Source organism: Calonectris borealis, chromosome 8 (assembly GCF_964195595.1).
Source record: "Calonectris borealis chromosome 8, bCalBor7.hap1.2, whole genome shotgun sequence".
NCBI classification, from domain to species: domain Eukaryota; kingdom Metazoa; phylum Chordata; class Aves; order Procellariiformes; family Procellariidae; genus Calonectris; species Calonectris borealis.
In genome coordinates, this window is record NC_134319.1 from 33,655,583 (window position 1) to 33,670,964 (window position 15,382).

At 49.9% G+C, this 15,382-nt stretch overlaps 1 protein-coding gene across 2 annotated transcripts in view; it reads left to right on the forward strand.

The window, feature by feature from the left end:
• Nucleotides 1-12,346, forward strand: part of RC3H1 (ring finger and CCCH-type domains 1) — a 78,629-nt gene extending 66,283 nt beyond the window's left edge. The window contains exons 1-7 of one of the 2 annotated variants that reach the window (XM_075156914.1): nt 4,176-4,350; nt 7,716-8,094; nt 9,986-10,201; nt 10,534-10,671; nt 10,763-11,156; nt 11,505-11,569; nt 11,792-12,346. In XM_075156914.1, the coding sequence (XP_075013015.1) occupies nt 7,720-8,094; nt 9,986-10,201; nt 10,534-10,671; nt 10,763-11,156; nt 11,505-11,569; nt 11,792-11,965 (1,362 nt within the window). In that variant the 5' untranslated portion in view covers nt 4,176-4,350; nt 7,716-7,719 and the 3' untranslated portion in view covers nt 11,966-12,346. Of the gene's footprint in view, nt 1-4,175; nt 4,351-7,715; nt 8,095-9,985; nt 10,202-10,533; nt 10,672-10,762; nt 11,157-11,504; nt 11,570-11,791 lie in introns of those variants that run through there. The other variant, XM_075156915.1, reaches the window with a different exon arrangement.
• The last annotated feature ends 3,036 nt before the right edge of the window (nt 12,347-15,382 follow it).

Genomic DNA, 15,382 nt, shown 5'->3' on the forward strand with positions numbered 1-15,382 from the left:
GGCTGACTCTGGGTTGATATTGTGAATATTTATTGTTTGTAACTATCAAAACATTTTTAGTAGGAGTAGAGATTAAGTAGAACGTATGAGAAGAATTCCGTAAACTGAACTCTTTGCAAGTTCAGGGCAATTTTGAAGTCTTGTACATACAGGCCTGGTCATGGGGGAGACATTCAGAGGCACACAAGGTATTGAGCTCACTTTCCTTGAAAGGTTAGGTGCTTTACTACCTTTTGGAAAAACTCTGAGGGGACAAAAGGAATAGAAGAAAGAGTTCACTATATCCAACTCCCTGTGTCTTTACTCCTGCAACGTACTTTTTAAACTTGAAAGAAAAGCCTTCTAGATATTATGCTGAAGTGGGATGAAGTGGATTGAAGGAGGCAAAAGGCCAGAGGATCCAGAGATCTGAAAGTCAGTATTTGTCTCCTTTATTTCTTTTTTAGAACTATAGAGCCAACAGTGTCACTTTTGTATTAAAGAACAAGGAAGTGGAGACCTATTGTGTGTGCATGGTGGTTATATAGAAAAAGCCATATGTTGAAATGCTATTTCTTCTTCTCTCTTCACCTTGCTTTTCTCCCTCTTAAAGCTGACTCAACCTCACCTTGCTTCCACATAGTGTCTAAGGGTCCTTTGAGTTGCAGATTCAACAAAAAAAAGAGTGGAAAGGTGGTGATTCACTGTTTGGTTTGTAAATAGATGGAAGTGTCTACAAGGTCTTATCTGCTTTTCTGTCAGCATTTATATTAAATGATAAATTAATGGAGAACACTTTGAAATATCTCTCATTTTCTGTCTGGGATGAATGTGCATTCTTCTAAATTTTGTGTGAGGTGTAAGACTGACTGTGTAAGACTTTCTCCAGGTCAAGGTGTGTTTGTTCTCTGCTGGGCTGGAGCGTAAGAGATGCCAAATAGCAGAGAAGCCGCATGCCTCTGTTTGGGGGTCTGGTCTGTTCTCGTCTCTGCCTGTAAGCAAAGAAGCTTGTTCATGTGTTCAACGGAGGTGAATGAGAAAGGATACTCAATTAGCAAAATGGATTATTTTGCTTGAAAAGAGTCTATGTATTTAAAAGACAAAACAGAACAAAACAAACCCTTTAGAGCGAGGAGCAAGCAGCATGCCTCTAATGTTGAGCATATTTTGGAACCTGCCTTAAAGTGAGAATAAGGTTTGCCCCACAGTCTGGTTTGTGGTTTTTAATCTTCTCCTTTCACTCCTTTTTGTGGGGTTTAGAAAGGCAGTGGCTGGCTGTAAATCTGAGACTGGCTGAACATAATCTGATGAGGAGTAAGCTGCTGCTTTGCTGAAAAACTATTCCTTCTCCTGTTCCAGGGCAAGCACAGCCTTCTGTCCTGTGAGTTCACGTATATGTTTATTACTTCTGTCTTTACTTTTGAGCCCAGGCAGCTGTGGATCCAGTCTGAGGTGTGTGCTTTGCTGGACTGAAGCCCATCACTGCTGACTGTTGGGCCCCCTCACATTTCACAGCTGTATTTTCTCACTGGATGGCTTGAAGCATGCAGTTCCTATAAGGAAAATTGTATCTAGTGGGCAATCCAGCAGAAAACTGGGTGTTTCAATTGGGAATGGTTTCCTTTCCCTTTTTCCCACTAGTCAGAGGGTCCAGGATGCTCAGGAACTCACTCACATAGGAATTAAAAAAAAAAAGGGTATTTCTGCAGTGGTTGGCTTTTAAAGAAGATCTGAAATGCTGTGCAGAGTCAGTTCCCTGTGGAAGGGAGCGGTGGCTGCTCTGCATCAGGAGAGCTTTGGGGAAACCTGGAGGTTTTTGTATACAGAAAAGAGGGGAGGCTGGGTTCAAGTGGATGGCAGCTGCTGAAATGTTTTTTTCCCTTTGGGTATGGATACCAGGATAGAAGGGAGCTGGAAAAGACTAGCCCAGAACACAGCATTTCTCGATCCCATCTCACTCTGTGAGTGCATGAGTCTTACTCCCTGTGCGTAGCCATAAAACTCAACAGTGACCACCCAAAGCACAAACCGAAATCTAAGCAAATTTGTGTTCCTGCTCGCCACTCCCGTATATTTAAGGGCTGTTTCCGGCTTCCCCAAAAAAGGGGCAATTCAGAGACAGTGCGAGCATGTTGAGAAAACGCGCTGTCTCCCTGCTGCTGTAAACTGCTCTGGGCTCTTTTCTGTGAAAAGCAGAGAGCAGACCCTGTGATCTTCTTCCAGAGGTGGCAGGCAGCGGTGTGCTGTCCATCACAGCTCCATGGGCACTTGGAAAAGGCAGCAGCACCCTGAAGCAAAGGGGTCCCCTGTCCTGGCTGGGATGTCTTGAGTTGTTTCTGTAACCTCCTTCCCCGTGATGGTGAACTCTGACTCCGTCTCCTGGACTGTGAGTGTGGGAGAGACTAGAACCGAGGCATGATGCCTGATCCCTCTTGCCCTACGCCACCAGGCTTAGAGCTTTTGGTGATTTTTGAGCGGCTGGTCCCTGCTTTGGGTCTGTGAACAGCAGCTTTGGGTGAAAAACAGTCCCTCCACTAGAGCAAACAAGGCAGCTAATCATTTGTATTAACACACTTGGCATTTTGGATGCTTCCTTAGGTATAGCTCTGCTCAGGTGTGAGTGCTGCGTTGTTGCTTTGAGCCAAACCGGCAATAAATTGCCACTTATGTGCTGCACTCAAAAAAATCTATTTATCGGCCACCCTAAAGGGTACGGCTTGGGCACCTTACAGATCCCTCAGCCCTACAGTTTCAATTCTGGAATTAACCTCACTGTTAATAGGGCCACCATCATTAAAGAAAGCATTTCCATGCTCAGCTTTAGGCGTTCGGCCTCTCTTTTACATCGAAGCGAGCATGCGGTTGCAATACCGGTGTACTTTGTCACACTGGTGAGAGTTCATTCACATTAGCTTGAGCTATATGGGATGTGCAAAATACCATAGGTGTTTGCTGTTGTTTTTACTGCATTAAACTACCCCTAAGCATTGGGTGAATGGAAACCCAATGCTTGGATGTCTGCCTGCTGCTCTCTGCTGGGTTTGGAGAATCCCTGATTCCCCCCCGCAAAGACCCTGGGACCTGCAAGCGTGGGAGTTACCTTGGAAAATTAAACCACCAGCCCCTTGGAGCAACAAGGTACAGCGTGAAGTCCTTTCTCATAGAGGACGTTTTACCTCCTGCAGCAGATTACAAATACCTAACCTGCGGGTTACTCACCGACTGGCATTGCAGGTCTGGCCTGATCTGCGCTCGGGCAGAAAGCAATTCTGAGGAGCAAGTGTTTGTGAGTGTTGCTGGGCTGTGTTGAGAGGGGATTGTGTAGCTTTTGTGCTTGCTTTTGATGAAGATATCCCTGATTATAGAACTGATGAGAGCGCAAGAATGATGCGATGTTGGGCAGAGGCAGTTTTTAAGAGTGGCACTGTGGCCCCAGGCGATGGACGGAACCCACAAAACCAAAGTTGGGTCCGGAGCATGTCATCCTTTCATTTATTTCCACGATCTCTGTCCTATTTAATTCTAGCCCTTACTGGTTTAGTAAGGTCTTTTACTTTCCCCCAAACCAGTTTGCAGCTGCATTTTCCATTAAGACCTGGGCTCTTACTGGAGGCCAGTAACAGGGCAGCATTAGCACCCGCTGACCCAGCCAGCTCCTGGGTTCTGATGTTCAGGTGTTGAATTTGTAGAGCAACTGCATCCTAGATCGGAAATTGTGTTGCTCAGTCCTGCTCCCGACACTGCTTCGCGTGGGCTGGAGACGGGGGGGGATGCTGTTAATCCTCAGCTTTCCAGTTGTGCAAGTGAAAAGGTGAGTGTATTCCAGAGGGGACGTATTTGAAACTGCGGAGTGTCAAGTGGGGCAGTTTCTCCCAACTTGTGCCTGTGTGGGAATGGGGGTGATGGGGCTTGGGGTGGAGGGAAACATTTTGCCGAGCTACAAGATATTAAAGTGAGATTTACAAATACCTTAGATCATGACATTTTTTCTTGAACTCTTGAAAGTTTTGGGGTTTTTTTAATGGTATGAGCTGTTAGTTTTCTGTTGGCAAGAACTGAAGGCATCTGGCACTTGCGTGGAGTAGGTGGTCGAACTTTCCCTTGTCAGATTGAACTTTAAAACCTCTTTCAAACTAAACATTGCTTTTTTTTTCCTGCTCTTTGCTTAACCTTCTGCAGCTGGTCATCAGCCTTTGGCCTCAGCATCCTACTCCCCTCCCACCCTCCCCTGCTTTCGTCTCAGCTCTGCTTGAGCACGGAAATCTAGTGGGGAAACTGCTTTGGACTGGTTTGGGCTCAAGCAAGACTGCCTGTCCTCTTAACGATTTGCATTTACAACCTAAAAGCAGAAGGCTGGAGGTACAGGGGCAGGTAAGAGAAACCGATTCCACTAATATTTCATTGTTAATTAACTCCTTCTCACAGGCTCATTTCCCTTTGTAGGAGCCTATGAATTTTAGTTGCTCCCAGAGTGTTTTTTCGCTCTGGGCATGGGCCCGAGGAGCCATTTCGAGAGGGCCCTCCCATCCCAGCTCTCTCGAAGGCTCGCTTCTCTACAGCTCACTGATGCAACATGCTTGACTTCTATCCCCGATCTGTAGTAACGCTTCATGGTGTGGAGAGCAATTCGTAAGGTCAGGTTGTCCTGAGTAATCACTGATCTCTTGCCCAAGCTGTAAAAGAGCACTGCTGGTCTGCTTTGTGCTCCGTTTTTGGGGGGTGGGGGGACAGGGAAGGCTTTTTTTCTTAAGAACCTAAGTCAATCTCAAAATGGTTTGAGCTACTTAACATTTGCTGGGTTCATTAGCACACTGCATGGGTGCTGTGGGACGTTCATGCCGCTGTGGGTAGCACCAGTAGGCTCAGTAGGGTGGTTGCTGGAGGATGAGCTGTGGGTCTGCAAGCCCAGTTAGTCGTCCTTCCATGCAGCGATGAGAAACTGGGATGGAAATGTCTTGGCTGGAGCCAAGCTGTGTTGCACAGCAGGCGTGGGATGGGAGGGAGTTTCTGTACGCTCGCCCAGAGCCTTCTGATTTTGAGCTGAATCAGCAACTTGTTTCTTGGCTTTCTACACTTCTTCACAGGGGTGAAGCAGAGGAAAAGAGCCCTTCCTAATTTTTACATTCTCCTTGCCAGTAACCCCTTTCAGGTGGTGATGTTGCGGTAACACTTTTGGGATCCTTCCAGGATGGAAGCAGTTGACATATGGAGTGCGTGGCAGTGCTGCAGGGGAAAAGGGAGTGTCAGAGCTGTGGAGGGAGGAGGAGTGTTTTTCAGCCAAGTGCTACGGCGATAGAGCTGGCCTAAGAAATCGCAAGGCCTTTTGCTCTAAAGGGCAGCTGTCCCCTCTCAGGGTGGTAGTTTGCCACAAGTCTCACATCTCCCCTCTTTGCAGGAAATGCTGTGTACTTAGGTTGGGATGTCAGGGGCTGAGCCGGCCTGATAAATTTGATTTAAGGCATTAGTATGAAGTCTTGTATCTCCTCTAAGTTCATGGAGTCAGGACTTTGAAGTAGAAACAGGGAGTGTTTCCCATCTAATCAGGACAGGATGAAGATGAGGTGCTTTCCCCACTCCTGTGGCTTTTAAATGTGAGATGAGCAGCACTGTGTGTGATGGCAGACACCACGATCTGCCTTTATCTTGACAGAAGCAGGTAGTCGTGCTTGTACAGGCGGGTCAGCACATGTGGACGTGCCTTTCCTTGGAGGTGAGCGGGGTGACAGGGCAGGGACTGCAGCGAGGTTGTCCTTTCTGCGGTGGGACCGGCCGCAGGACGTCGGTGCTGCTGGAGCCAGGGAGAATTAAGCGTGGGTGAGGGAGGGCTGCTGGCAGGCAGCGAAGGGCCGGTCCTGGCCCTGGGGCTGCGGAGCACAGAAGTGGGCTTATTGCTGGCTGATTTTTTTCCTGTAGGAGGGAAAGGTTCAAAAGAGCAGCGCTTCCTGGAGTACTTTCAATTGTCTGAATAGTTTTCCTTTCTCTTGCACTCCTGCCCTGGGCGTTGTTTTTTGTTTCTGTATTTGGTTGACTTCCCTACCCTTTTAGATTTTTTTTTTTTTTTTTTTTTTTGCCCATTGTGGTGTTGCATCTCTCCTAAACCTTTTGAAAGATAATCTGTTTGTTGTTACCAGAAAGAGCAGTGGCCGTGGCCTGAGCAAGTACGTCTTGTTTTACATGTTTTCCCGCAGTACTTGTTGCTATGCTATTAGTAGAGAGGACCCCTTAGGGCTCAATACGGTCTTGGTGCCAAATGAGGTAATTTCTGCTTTTGCGGAGGAACTGGAGCCGAGATGAAGTCATTGCCCAAGAGCCCGGGGAGGAGGTTGTGAAAGAACCCAGAGGTCTTCTGCATCCCACATCAGCCCTTGAGCCGCTCCCGTTTTCCTCCCCCCAGGTGCTGGCCCACCAGCACTGGCAAGACCACAGATACGGAGCTCACCAGTGCTAAATGCAGCTGATCTTTAATTCAGTTACTCAGGAGGCAGTGCTTGGCAGTGGCGACATAGGGGCAGACAGAGACCTTCCCAAGTTAGACATCTCTTTGAAAAAGCCTTCCACAGCGAGCAAGTCCTGGGCGGGCCGCCAGCCCTTTCCAGTAGTTGTTTCCCGAGCTGTTGTGACTGCGGTCCGTGAGCTTCCTCCCACGGGGTATGTGAACAAACCCAACACGGAGTCACGTAAAGGGCATCTCAGAACCGCAGCGCACGGGAGATTTTGTGTGCCACTTAATCGGCCCTAGGATGGCTGATGAGACCTTGCTGCCAGAGCTGATGGGGTGTGCAGATCCCCTGCTTCAGCAAAGGTGGAAAATATAAATTATCTCTGCCTTGCTGGGAGATTGAAGACATGCTTTTGCTGGAACATGGTTCTTAACATTAGCCTACCCTCCTCAGGTACCAGGCACAGTCAGGTTGCATTGAGGTGTTGTGAGCTTTGGACAGGAATAGCTGCGATGCACCAGCTACACCATACACGCTTAAAAAAAATACACTTTTTAGGGATTAAAAATGCTCGATGCATGGAGGGACCAACTCCCCTGGAGACCTCTTCCTTGTCATCTCCCTTCTCTGCTGTAGCGTTTCCTGCATCGGTAACTTAAATAGCGTTGAGCTGAGGAGAGCCTGAAAGCACAGGCAGTAATGGAGGGGGACGGAGGAGCTCCGGTGAAGGGACAAAAGAGACCAGGAAAACTAGGGAGATTCCTGCAGGGAAAAGGGGAAGGAAACAGTTAAAAACACTTTGTCTAAGCCAACTGGTCTGTGGAGCTCGGGGTACCTGGGGGCTCTCCCCATGAGGAAGAGGGGTAGGATCTGCACGGAATGATAAATGCACCTGGGCTGCAGATCGGGGCAGCCGGCTGGCTTCGGCGGCTCTGTGCTGGCTCCTGTCGCAGGCAGGCCTGGGGAAAGGCCGCACAGGCAGGGTCCTTTCGCTGGCCGATGGGGCGGGCTCAGAAGTTCAATCCATACATTTTTTTATACAAACTTGTCAGAGTTGAGCCTGCTCCTTAAAAAGAGGGCACCCAGGGCTCCAGGAAAGCAAAGCGTGTGGTTTCTAAAAGCGGTGTGCGCTCAGAGGCACGCTTGTCCTACTGGTGCTGTCTGTCCCTGCAGCTGTGGGACAAAAGGACAACTGGAGAAGACCGTGGGGCTCCTGTCACTCTGATGTTGGCTGCGGCAGCAGCGTGGGTTTTCTGGGCAGGCGAGTGTGTATAAGCGCTCTCTTTCTGGTTCCAGGACAATGCATCTTTTTGTGGTGTGTCTCGTCAGTGTCTGGGCTCTGGCTGCCCCTGAGCACTACGTCGTGGAAGACATCTGCACTGCAAAGCCACGCGACATCCCGGTGAATCCCATCTGCATCTATCGCAACCCCGAGAAGAAGCCCCAGGAGGGCGAGGGGCAAGAGCCAGGGAAGGGCAAGCTCCCGGAGTCTACTAACCCCCGGGTCTGGGAGCTGTCGAAGGCCAACTCGCGCTTTGCCGTTGTCTTCTACAAGTACCTGGCTGACTCCAAGGACAATAGGGAAAACATCTTCATGTCGCCCCTCAGCATTTCTACAGCCTTCGCCATGACCAAGCTCGGAGCTTGTGGTAGCACCCTCCAGCAGCTCATGGAGGTCGGTGGCATTTCCTCAGCCTTTTCCTGTAGCTGTCACCGGGGTCTGAAAGACAGCAAAGGTGACAGTGGCTGACTGCCGCTAAAGGGCTCTCTGGGGCAGGATGGCTCCCTGGCTTGGGAAGGGAGACCTTTATTTAAACGAGCCCCTGGGAAGGACATACACAAGCTGTGTGTCTCTGGATTTGTTTAGATCTCAGCTCTTTCCTCTGACTCCCTGTTTGGATCCAGCATTCAGGGTGGATTTCCTGGGTTTGAGAGGTTAGTTTTCATCTGGAGGAAAGGAAGCCCATTTGGGAGAGGGAAGGGAATGGGAACAGTTTGTTTCTTGCAGATTGGGCAAGCAGGTAGCTGAGCAGGTAGCTAAGCCTTTTCTTATCGCAAAAAGCAGGAAAAGCCATGATATCAAGTCCCATGGGGAGAGGCTCTTTTTCACATTCCTTCTTTCTCCCTTGGGACAAAAATAAGACGTGCGGGACACCCTGCAGTCCACCTGGCTTCCAGGGCTCTGCCACCCTGCGGGAGCACCGGAACATCAGTTGCTTCTTGAGGACGTCCTTGTAGTAAGCGTAAGAGCAGTCTGAGCGCTCAGCCAGGACTAAACAGCTTCTGTCTGCTTGTGTTGGGCGGTATTACAGCAGCACCATCGGGGCCTGAGCTTCCCAGGCAGGGGAGCCTGTAGGCAGGGAGCTTCTCCCTCCAGCCGTGGCTCCTAAACTCGGAGCGGGGAGCTCTGGTCCTGCACTGAGAGGTAATCCTGAGTTCTGGCTCTTCCGTCGGACAAATTAACTCCCTGCCTGTCCAAGCACCCTTCTCGCTGTCAGACCCGCTCGCCTGACAGCACTCGTCTGCCTTCTGGGGTTTGGTACTGCCCGTACCTTCCTCACAGATGGGAGACTACAGCCCAGAGGGGCCTTTCTCCCTGCAACGAGGAGGTAGGAATCAAACTGCTCCACTTGTCCCCACGGCCGCCATCCTCACGGATCCTGCCTCTGGAGTAAGTAATGTTGGGGTCTCCTGCCGTTACCCACACGGTCTGGGCAGAGCAGTGAACCACATCTCCAAAATCTTCACTCATGCCTTCCCCTCTGGGCAGCCCTTCCCACTGGAAGGGGACCCTTCTCTCGCTGAGCCACCCAGGATGCAGAGCTGCACTCCTCAGCTCCCCTTTTCCATACAAAAGGGCCAGTAACACCACTTTTGCCTCGTAGGAAACGGTGCCAGAGATCCTGGATGTTCGTGTGGAGCAATGTGCTATGGGATTTTTTGTGCCTTAAAGCCCTGAGGTTGGATAGCAGTAGATGAATCATAAAAATCATAACTGTCCTTCCAGCTGGCAGCTAGGAGCAGATAAGAAAGGAAGGCACTGTGCTGCAGAAATCTACCCTCAAAACAATTGCTACATATTCCCATTCCCTGCAAAAATAGATAACGTGTACCGGAATTACTCAACAGGCTGTGAGAATTGCTCCCGGGAAGGAGCAGCCTGTGGACGCAAACCTTGCGTCCTCCCGTGACCTGAGAGCTGCTTCCCATCAGGGCGATGCTCATCTCGTGTGAGGCTCTCGCTGGGGTGCGGTAGAGGGTTTGTGAACGCTCTGCATATAAACTATGTTCATTTTAACAGCACTGCGGAAAGCCTCGTTGTTCATATGCCGAGCTAGAATCTCTTCCCTGACGGGGGTCAGAGTGCTAGTGATGTGTTGCTTTTACATAGATTTGGGTTCCAAATTAAACGTGGAGGGTGAAGCTCTGAGGGCCTCCAAATTTCTTGGCTGTTGAGGCTGTTGAGCCTCAGGCAAAGGCTGCATCGCCACTTGCCGTGGGGCCTGGGAGCTGTGGGAGCACAAGAACCTGCTCATGGATTCCTTCTCGCTGTTTGGCTCTTCCAGGTCTTTCGATTTGACACCATTTCGGAGAAGACATCTGATCAGATCCACTTCTTCTTTGCCAAGCTGAACTGCCGGCTTTACAAGAAAGCCAACAAATCCTCAGAGCTGGTATCGGCCAACCGCCTCTTCGGGGAGAAGTCTTTGGTCTTTAATGAGACTTACCAGAACATTAGTGAAATAGTTTATGGAGCAAAACTCTGGCCCTTGAACTTCAAAGTGAGTTTGAACTACTCGGGATTTTTCTTTTTTGTTTGGTTCCCCCCGCCCCATCCTTCTGCTTTCGCTACATCCCTATCTTTTGCCCGCAGGGAGTGCCCTGCTCTGGGTGTGTGGGACATCAGTGAAGGCAGGAGTATGGGATGCAGCTCCTCCTGTCCCAGCTCACTTAACCACCATCGCTTCCCCGCTGCTCCTTTCTAAACGCTGCAGCACTATGCTGGGAGCAGTGTCCTCCCCGAGCACACACCCTGTTAATCTGTCTCCCGCAGAAGGGATAAAAAGAGGTGTTTAAAACCCTTGACTTAACCTTTTTTGGTCTCTTCCTTCAGGAGAAACCAGAACTTTCCAGGAAGATCATTAATGAGTGGGTGGCTAATAAGACAGAGAAGCGCATTACCGAAGTGATCCCAGAAAGAGGTATTGATGATCTCACTGTCTTGGTCCTGGTCAACACCATTTATTTTAAGGTATGGCTAACAAAGCTGGGGGAGCAGCCCATTTCCCTGGGGGAAAGCACGACGCTCATGTTTGTCTCTGTCCTCCCCCTCTCCTTTTTAGGGGCACTGGAAATCGCAGTTCCCAGCTCCAAACACAAAACTGGATTTATTTCATAAAGCCAATGGTGAGACCTGCAAAGTCCCAACTATGTACCAAGAGTCCAAATTCCACTATGCGTCCATCCCCCAGGACAAAGTCCAGGTGCTGGAGCTGCCTTACAAAGGGGACGATATCACGATGGTGCTGGTCCTGCCCAATGCTGGGATGTCGTTGGTGGAGGTGGAGCGAGACCTGACATCGGAGAAGCTGCAGGACTGGATAGACTCCATGACGGAGGTCTCTCTCTTCGTCTACCTCCCTCGCTTCCGCGTCGAGGACAGCTTCAGTCTCAAGGAGAAGCTGAGAAAAATGGGGCTGGAAGATCTCTTCAGTCCAGAAAATGCCAGACTTCCAGGTCAGATGTGGAGACGGGGTGGTGCAGGGGTGGAGGTGGGGGTAACCATTCCTCCACAGGCACCAGGGCAGTAAGTGCAGCAGCACATGAGGAACGAGAACGTGAAAGCATTTAGATGATGCTGCAGTCAATGATGGACTCTGTGGTTGAGTCCCACCATGGGGACACAGCCCTGCTCTGCACTAAGGACGTGGGAGTTAAGCAAACAATTGCGGTTGGTGGAGGATATTTTTGTTTTAGGGCAGACATGCTTTCTGTCTGAACACAGGCCATGAAGGATGGACGTGTGTTCTCTCTTGAGCTGTTGTCTAAAAACATAGTTTTAACTTTCTCCATTTTATATTTCAGGTATCATTGCAGAGGGCCGTACAGACCTGTACGTATCTGAGGCTTTCCACAAAGCCTTCCTTGAGGTAAGCCTTGTTTTGTCTCAGAGGTGTCTTCCTCTTTGTTTTTAAAAACATGAAGCATTAAAAAAAAAAACAGCTCTGAGCCCATGGTGTTCACTTCCACAGCCATCTGGGGCTTTGGTGGGAGGTGGGAGCTTGGCATCCACCCCATGGGGAAGGAGGCAGAGCCCTCGACATACTGCATAATGCCCGTATTTTAATCCCGTCTTCTCTTTTGGTTGGTAGGTGAATGAAGAAGGCAGCGAGGCATCAGCTGCTACAGCTGTCACCGTCTCCGGCCGTTCCTTCCCCATGAACAGAATAATCTTCAATGCCAACAGGCCCTTCCTGCTTTTCATCCGGGAAGCCGCCCTCAACACCGTTATCTTCATGGGCAGAATAGCTGATCCTTGCTCCTAAAGGGGCTGTCAGGGCCTCGCTTCTCCCTTCTCTGCCTCCGGAGAAGGGGCAGTAGGCTATTGCCACAAAGCCCGGGCTGCTCCTGGGGTGGTTGGTCTTACTGTTGGGTGCAAGCTGCAGGGAGGGACTGTATCCAGCTGGGCTGTTACCGCTCCTCCTTGCTGCCTCAGGTGAGGGGGCTCGGAGGGCACCTCACCTCCTCCATCCTTCATTCAAAGGGAAGCGGAATTTTTTCCGGCACCAGTATTTTTGTGGCACCCAAACTTGAGTCCAGCATTGCTGTCGTTCTTATATCCAACCCTTCTCCCTTTCAGGCCTCAAACTGTAACTCTGATTCCCCTGGTACATTAAAAACCTGTAGATCTGTATGTAACAAACTGATCTCTGAATGGACAGTTTTCACTAAGTCACTTCCTAGACTGACTTAAACTTTCGTTTTTCAACAAACGGGCCTTTCCCTGCGCGCCCCAGACAACCCCACGGGGGAGGTCGGTGGAACAGCAGCAGCCAAATGGCAGGTGCTGGCTGGGCCAGAAACGCCCTTACCCAGCCCTGCGTGGAACAGCCGGTGGGTGGCAGAGCTGCCGAACGCCGGAGCCCTCCTCGCCAGCAGCTCCGGCGTGTCCGACGTGGCCAAGCGCTGAGCAGTCACTAGTGAAAGCCTTGCAAGGCTGTGAATTCTTCTTTGAGCAGTAAGATTTAAACCAGCTCCATGCTAAAAGTTAAAAGTGGGGGCGTCTCTGCACTGTGACAATGCCCAGGTAAAGTAACCACTATCCCTAACTCCGTTAAAAATCTGTTATTTCACCTGCAAGTTTACTCCTAGAGGTGAGATGTCCTGGCCTGCTGCCGTCTTACTTGTGTGATCTGATCCCTCGTCCACCCAAGGTGGCCACGCTGCTGTAGGACAGGGTTGTCTTCAAGATGCAGAAGAATATGTGGTGAGCCTTCCTCTAAGATTTCTGCATTTAGGGCAGCTGTTTAAAACAAAAGGGGCAGTGAAAGCGCAGTCCTGTCCTGTCATCGGTATGTTACCGAAGCGTTGTGTGCAGACAGCAGCTAAAACACCAGTAGATGGCACTCCCCGGTGTGCGATTTACTCTGGATTTTGTAGAACCAGTGAAACATCTGCTTTTATAAAGGCTCCCTCTCAGCAGCAATTGCCACAGCAATGAGGGAGTTAACTTAGGTGTGCCAGTCTGTGGAAGGGCTGGTGCGGGAAGGTCTCTGGAGGTGTCTGGGAAGGTCTCTGTACCTGTCTGGGAAGGTCTCTAGTTTCGGAAGGTTTTGTAGCCCTCTCTCTTTTGTTCTCCATCTGTGTTTGTGTTGCAAGTGGTGCGCGGTTTGGACACGGAGAGTCACCTCCCCTGTTGTACCACGGGGCTGTAGCCATCGGTCCCCTACCCGCAGGATAGACCTGTAAAGCACCTACCCTTTCTGTGCTGACGTGCTTGCCGAGAGTAACACCTCTAACAGAAGCTGTATGCAGCTACTTTAAAATGCAGAAGCTGGGGCCCTGGAAGAAAAGGGGGAGCGTTTTGGAAATCATTAAAAGCAGCTCTTCCTCTCCCTGTCCTACTCTGGCACTCACCGCTGTGTCTTTTCCTGCTGCATCCCATCTTCTGCTTGCTACCTGTGCAGCTCCAGAAACACGCGCTCTCCTCCTGTCGCCTCTGCCTTTGCGGTTGTGCTCCCGGCTGCGGAGGTGGAGGCTGGCGAAAGAGGAGGGCTGAGGAAATGCCTGGCTCTCCCTAGCACGGCGTGGAACCAAAACGCTTCACCTGCCCTCAGCAGCCGGGAAAGCCCTCTTGTGCAACAGGAGTCGGGCGCTTGGCCTGCAGCCAGTGCTTTCTCCACCCGGTGAGACCAAAAGGGGCTGAGCCTGCAGAAGTGATGAGACAAAACTCATCAGAAAGGACAGAAGTCATCCAAGATGCCGGGAAAAGCAGCCTGGCCCAGCCCAGCCTCTCCCAGGTTGCTAAGCTGAGGGCAGCGCGGAGCTGCGTAAAGCAGGGACCAGGCTCTCGCACCACGGCTGACTTGAAGCGGGCAGCAAAGAGAAAATCAACGTCAGATCGGACCGGTCAGTTACAAGACACAGACGAGGATCTGAGTATTAAACCATTTAATTCTCAAACCACTCACATGCATAATGTTCTTTTACACAGTGTTAAAAGAAAGAAGAAAATGCGATTTGTTTTTTTTTTTTTAATACAAACAGAATTTCAAGTATACATTTATAGAATTTTCAAAGATTCCTACCCAAGTTGCTAAGTTTTCATTCACATTGTTCTTAAAGCTGTCCAACGAGAGCGCTTTTTTGCTAAACTTGCTTTCAATGCAATTGTACAGTCCCCTCTACCTTGGTTTTATTTCCCCCTTCCCCAGCTCCGGTTCTCTTACCAGCCTTGCCCGCCCCCCCTCCAGCAGCACTGGCCGTCCCTGTGCGCCATTGGCCCCTCCAAAGAGTTTCTATCTGCCAGCTCCCACTGGAAGAGGAAAAGGAAAGCGACGGTAGAGGACCGGCTTGGGAACAGCTTGTAAAATCACTGAAGAACAGTCCGATATCCACAAGTTACGCACAGCAGGCTCACACCTCAACCTACTGCAGACTAGTGTGAACACTGACTTTTTTTTTTTTCTTGAAATAAGGATTGCAACCAAAAATAAAATTTTTAAAAAAAAAAAAAAAGAATAATTAGTACAGCAGGAAATTTCTTAACTGTGAAAGTAAGTCTTGAGTGTTAGGACACCTGTCCTAAAAAGTTTAATTTATAGGTCAACAGTTGAAGGTGACAGCACAATTTTTCTTACAAATGGTTACTCTGCAAACCAGCTCAGAGCAGAATCAATGTGGGACACACAAACTTGGATTTAAAAAAAAAAAAAAAAATACTGAACTGACTAGAGCTCCATATCCACGTTATGGAAAAAAACCCCACAACCCCAGCAACAACTTCGTCGTGGCTTTGCTTCTTCAACTTAGCTCAGCCCTGTGCACGCGGATGGGCCATCTGCTGTGTCGTAACTGGGTGTAACTTCTGACCTACTAAAAACGGGGTTTAAATATTCTTTACAGGCGAGGGTGGGTTTTTCTTGACCGATTACAAAAGTATTCTAACAGGCCGATGCATGCCAGTCCTGTTAGTGCTACAGCACGGCTGAGCTGCAACCAGGTTTGCGGTTGCGGTGGGAACTCCTGTCCGTAGTGTCGGCAGGGGCAGCGCCAGGCCGGGAGGGCTGCGGGAGCGGGAGGTAGAGCTGCGGTAGTTTTCGGGCTGCCGATGGCAGCCGAGGGTCTGGCAACATCGCTCCCTCCGGGGCTCTGGCTGACAAGAAGCCACCTACCTGTACAGCTGTGTCAAAAGCCAGCAACAGCCATACTCATCTTAGGATTTAAAGTGCATTTCTTCAGTA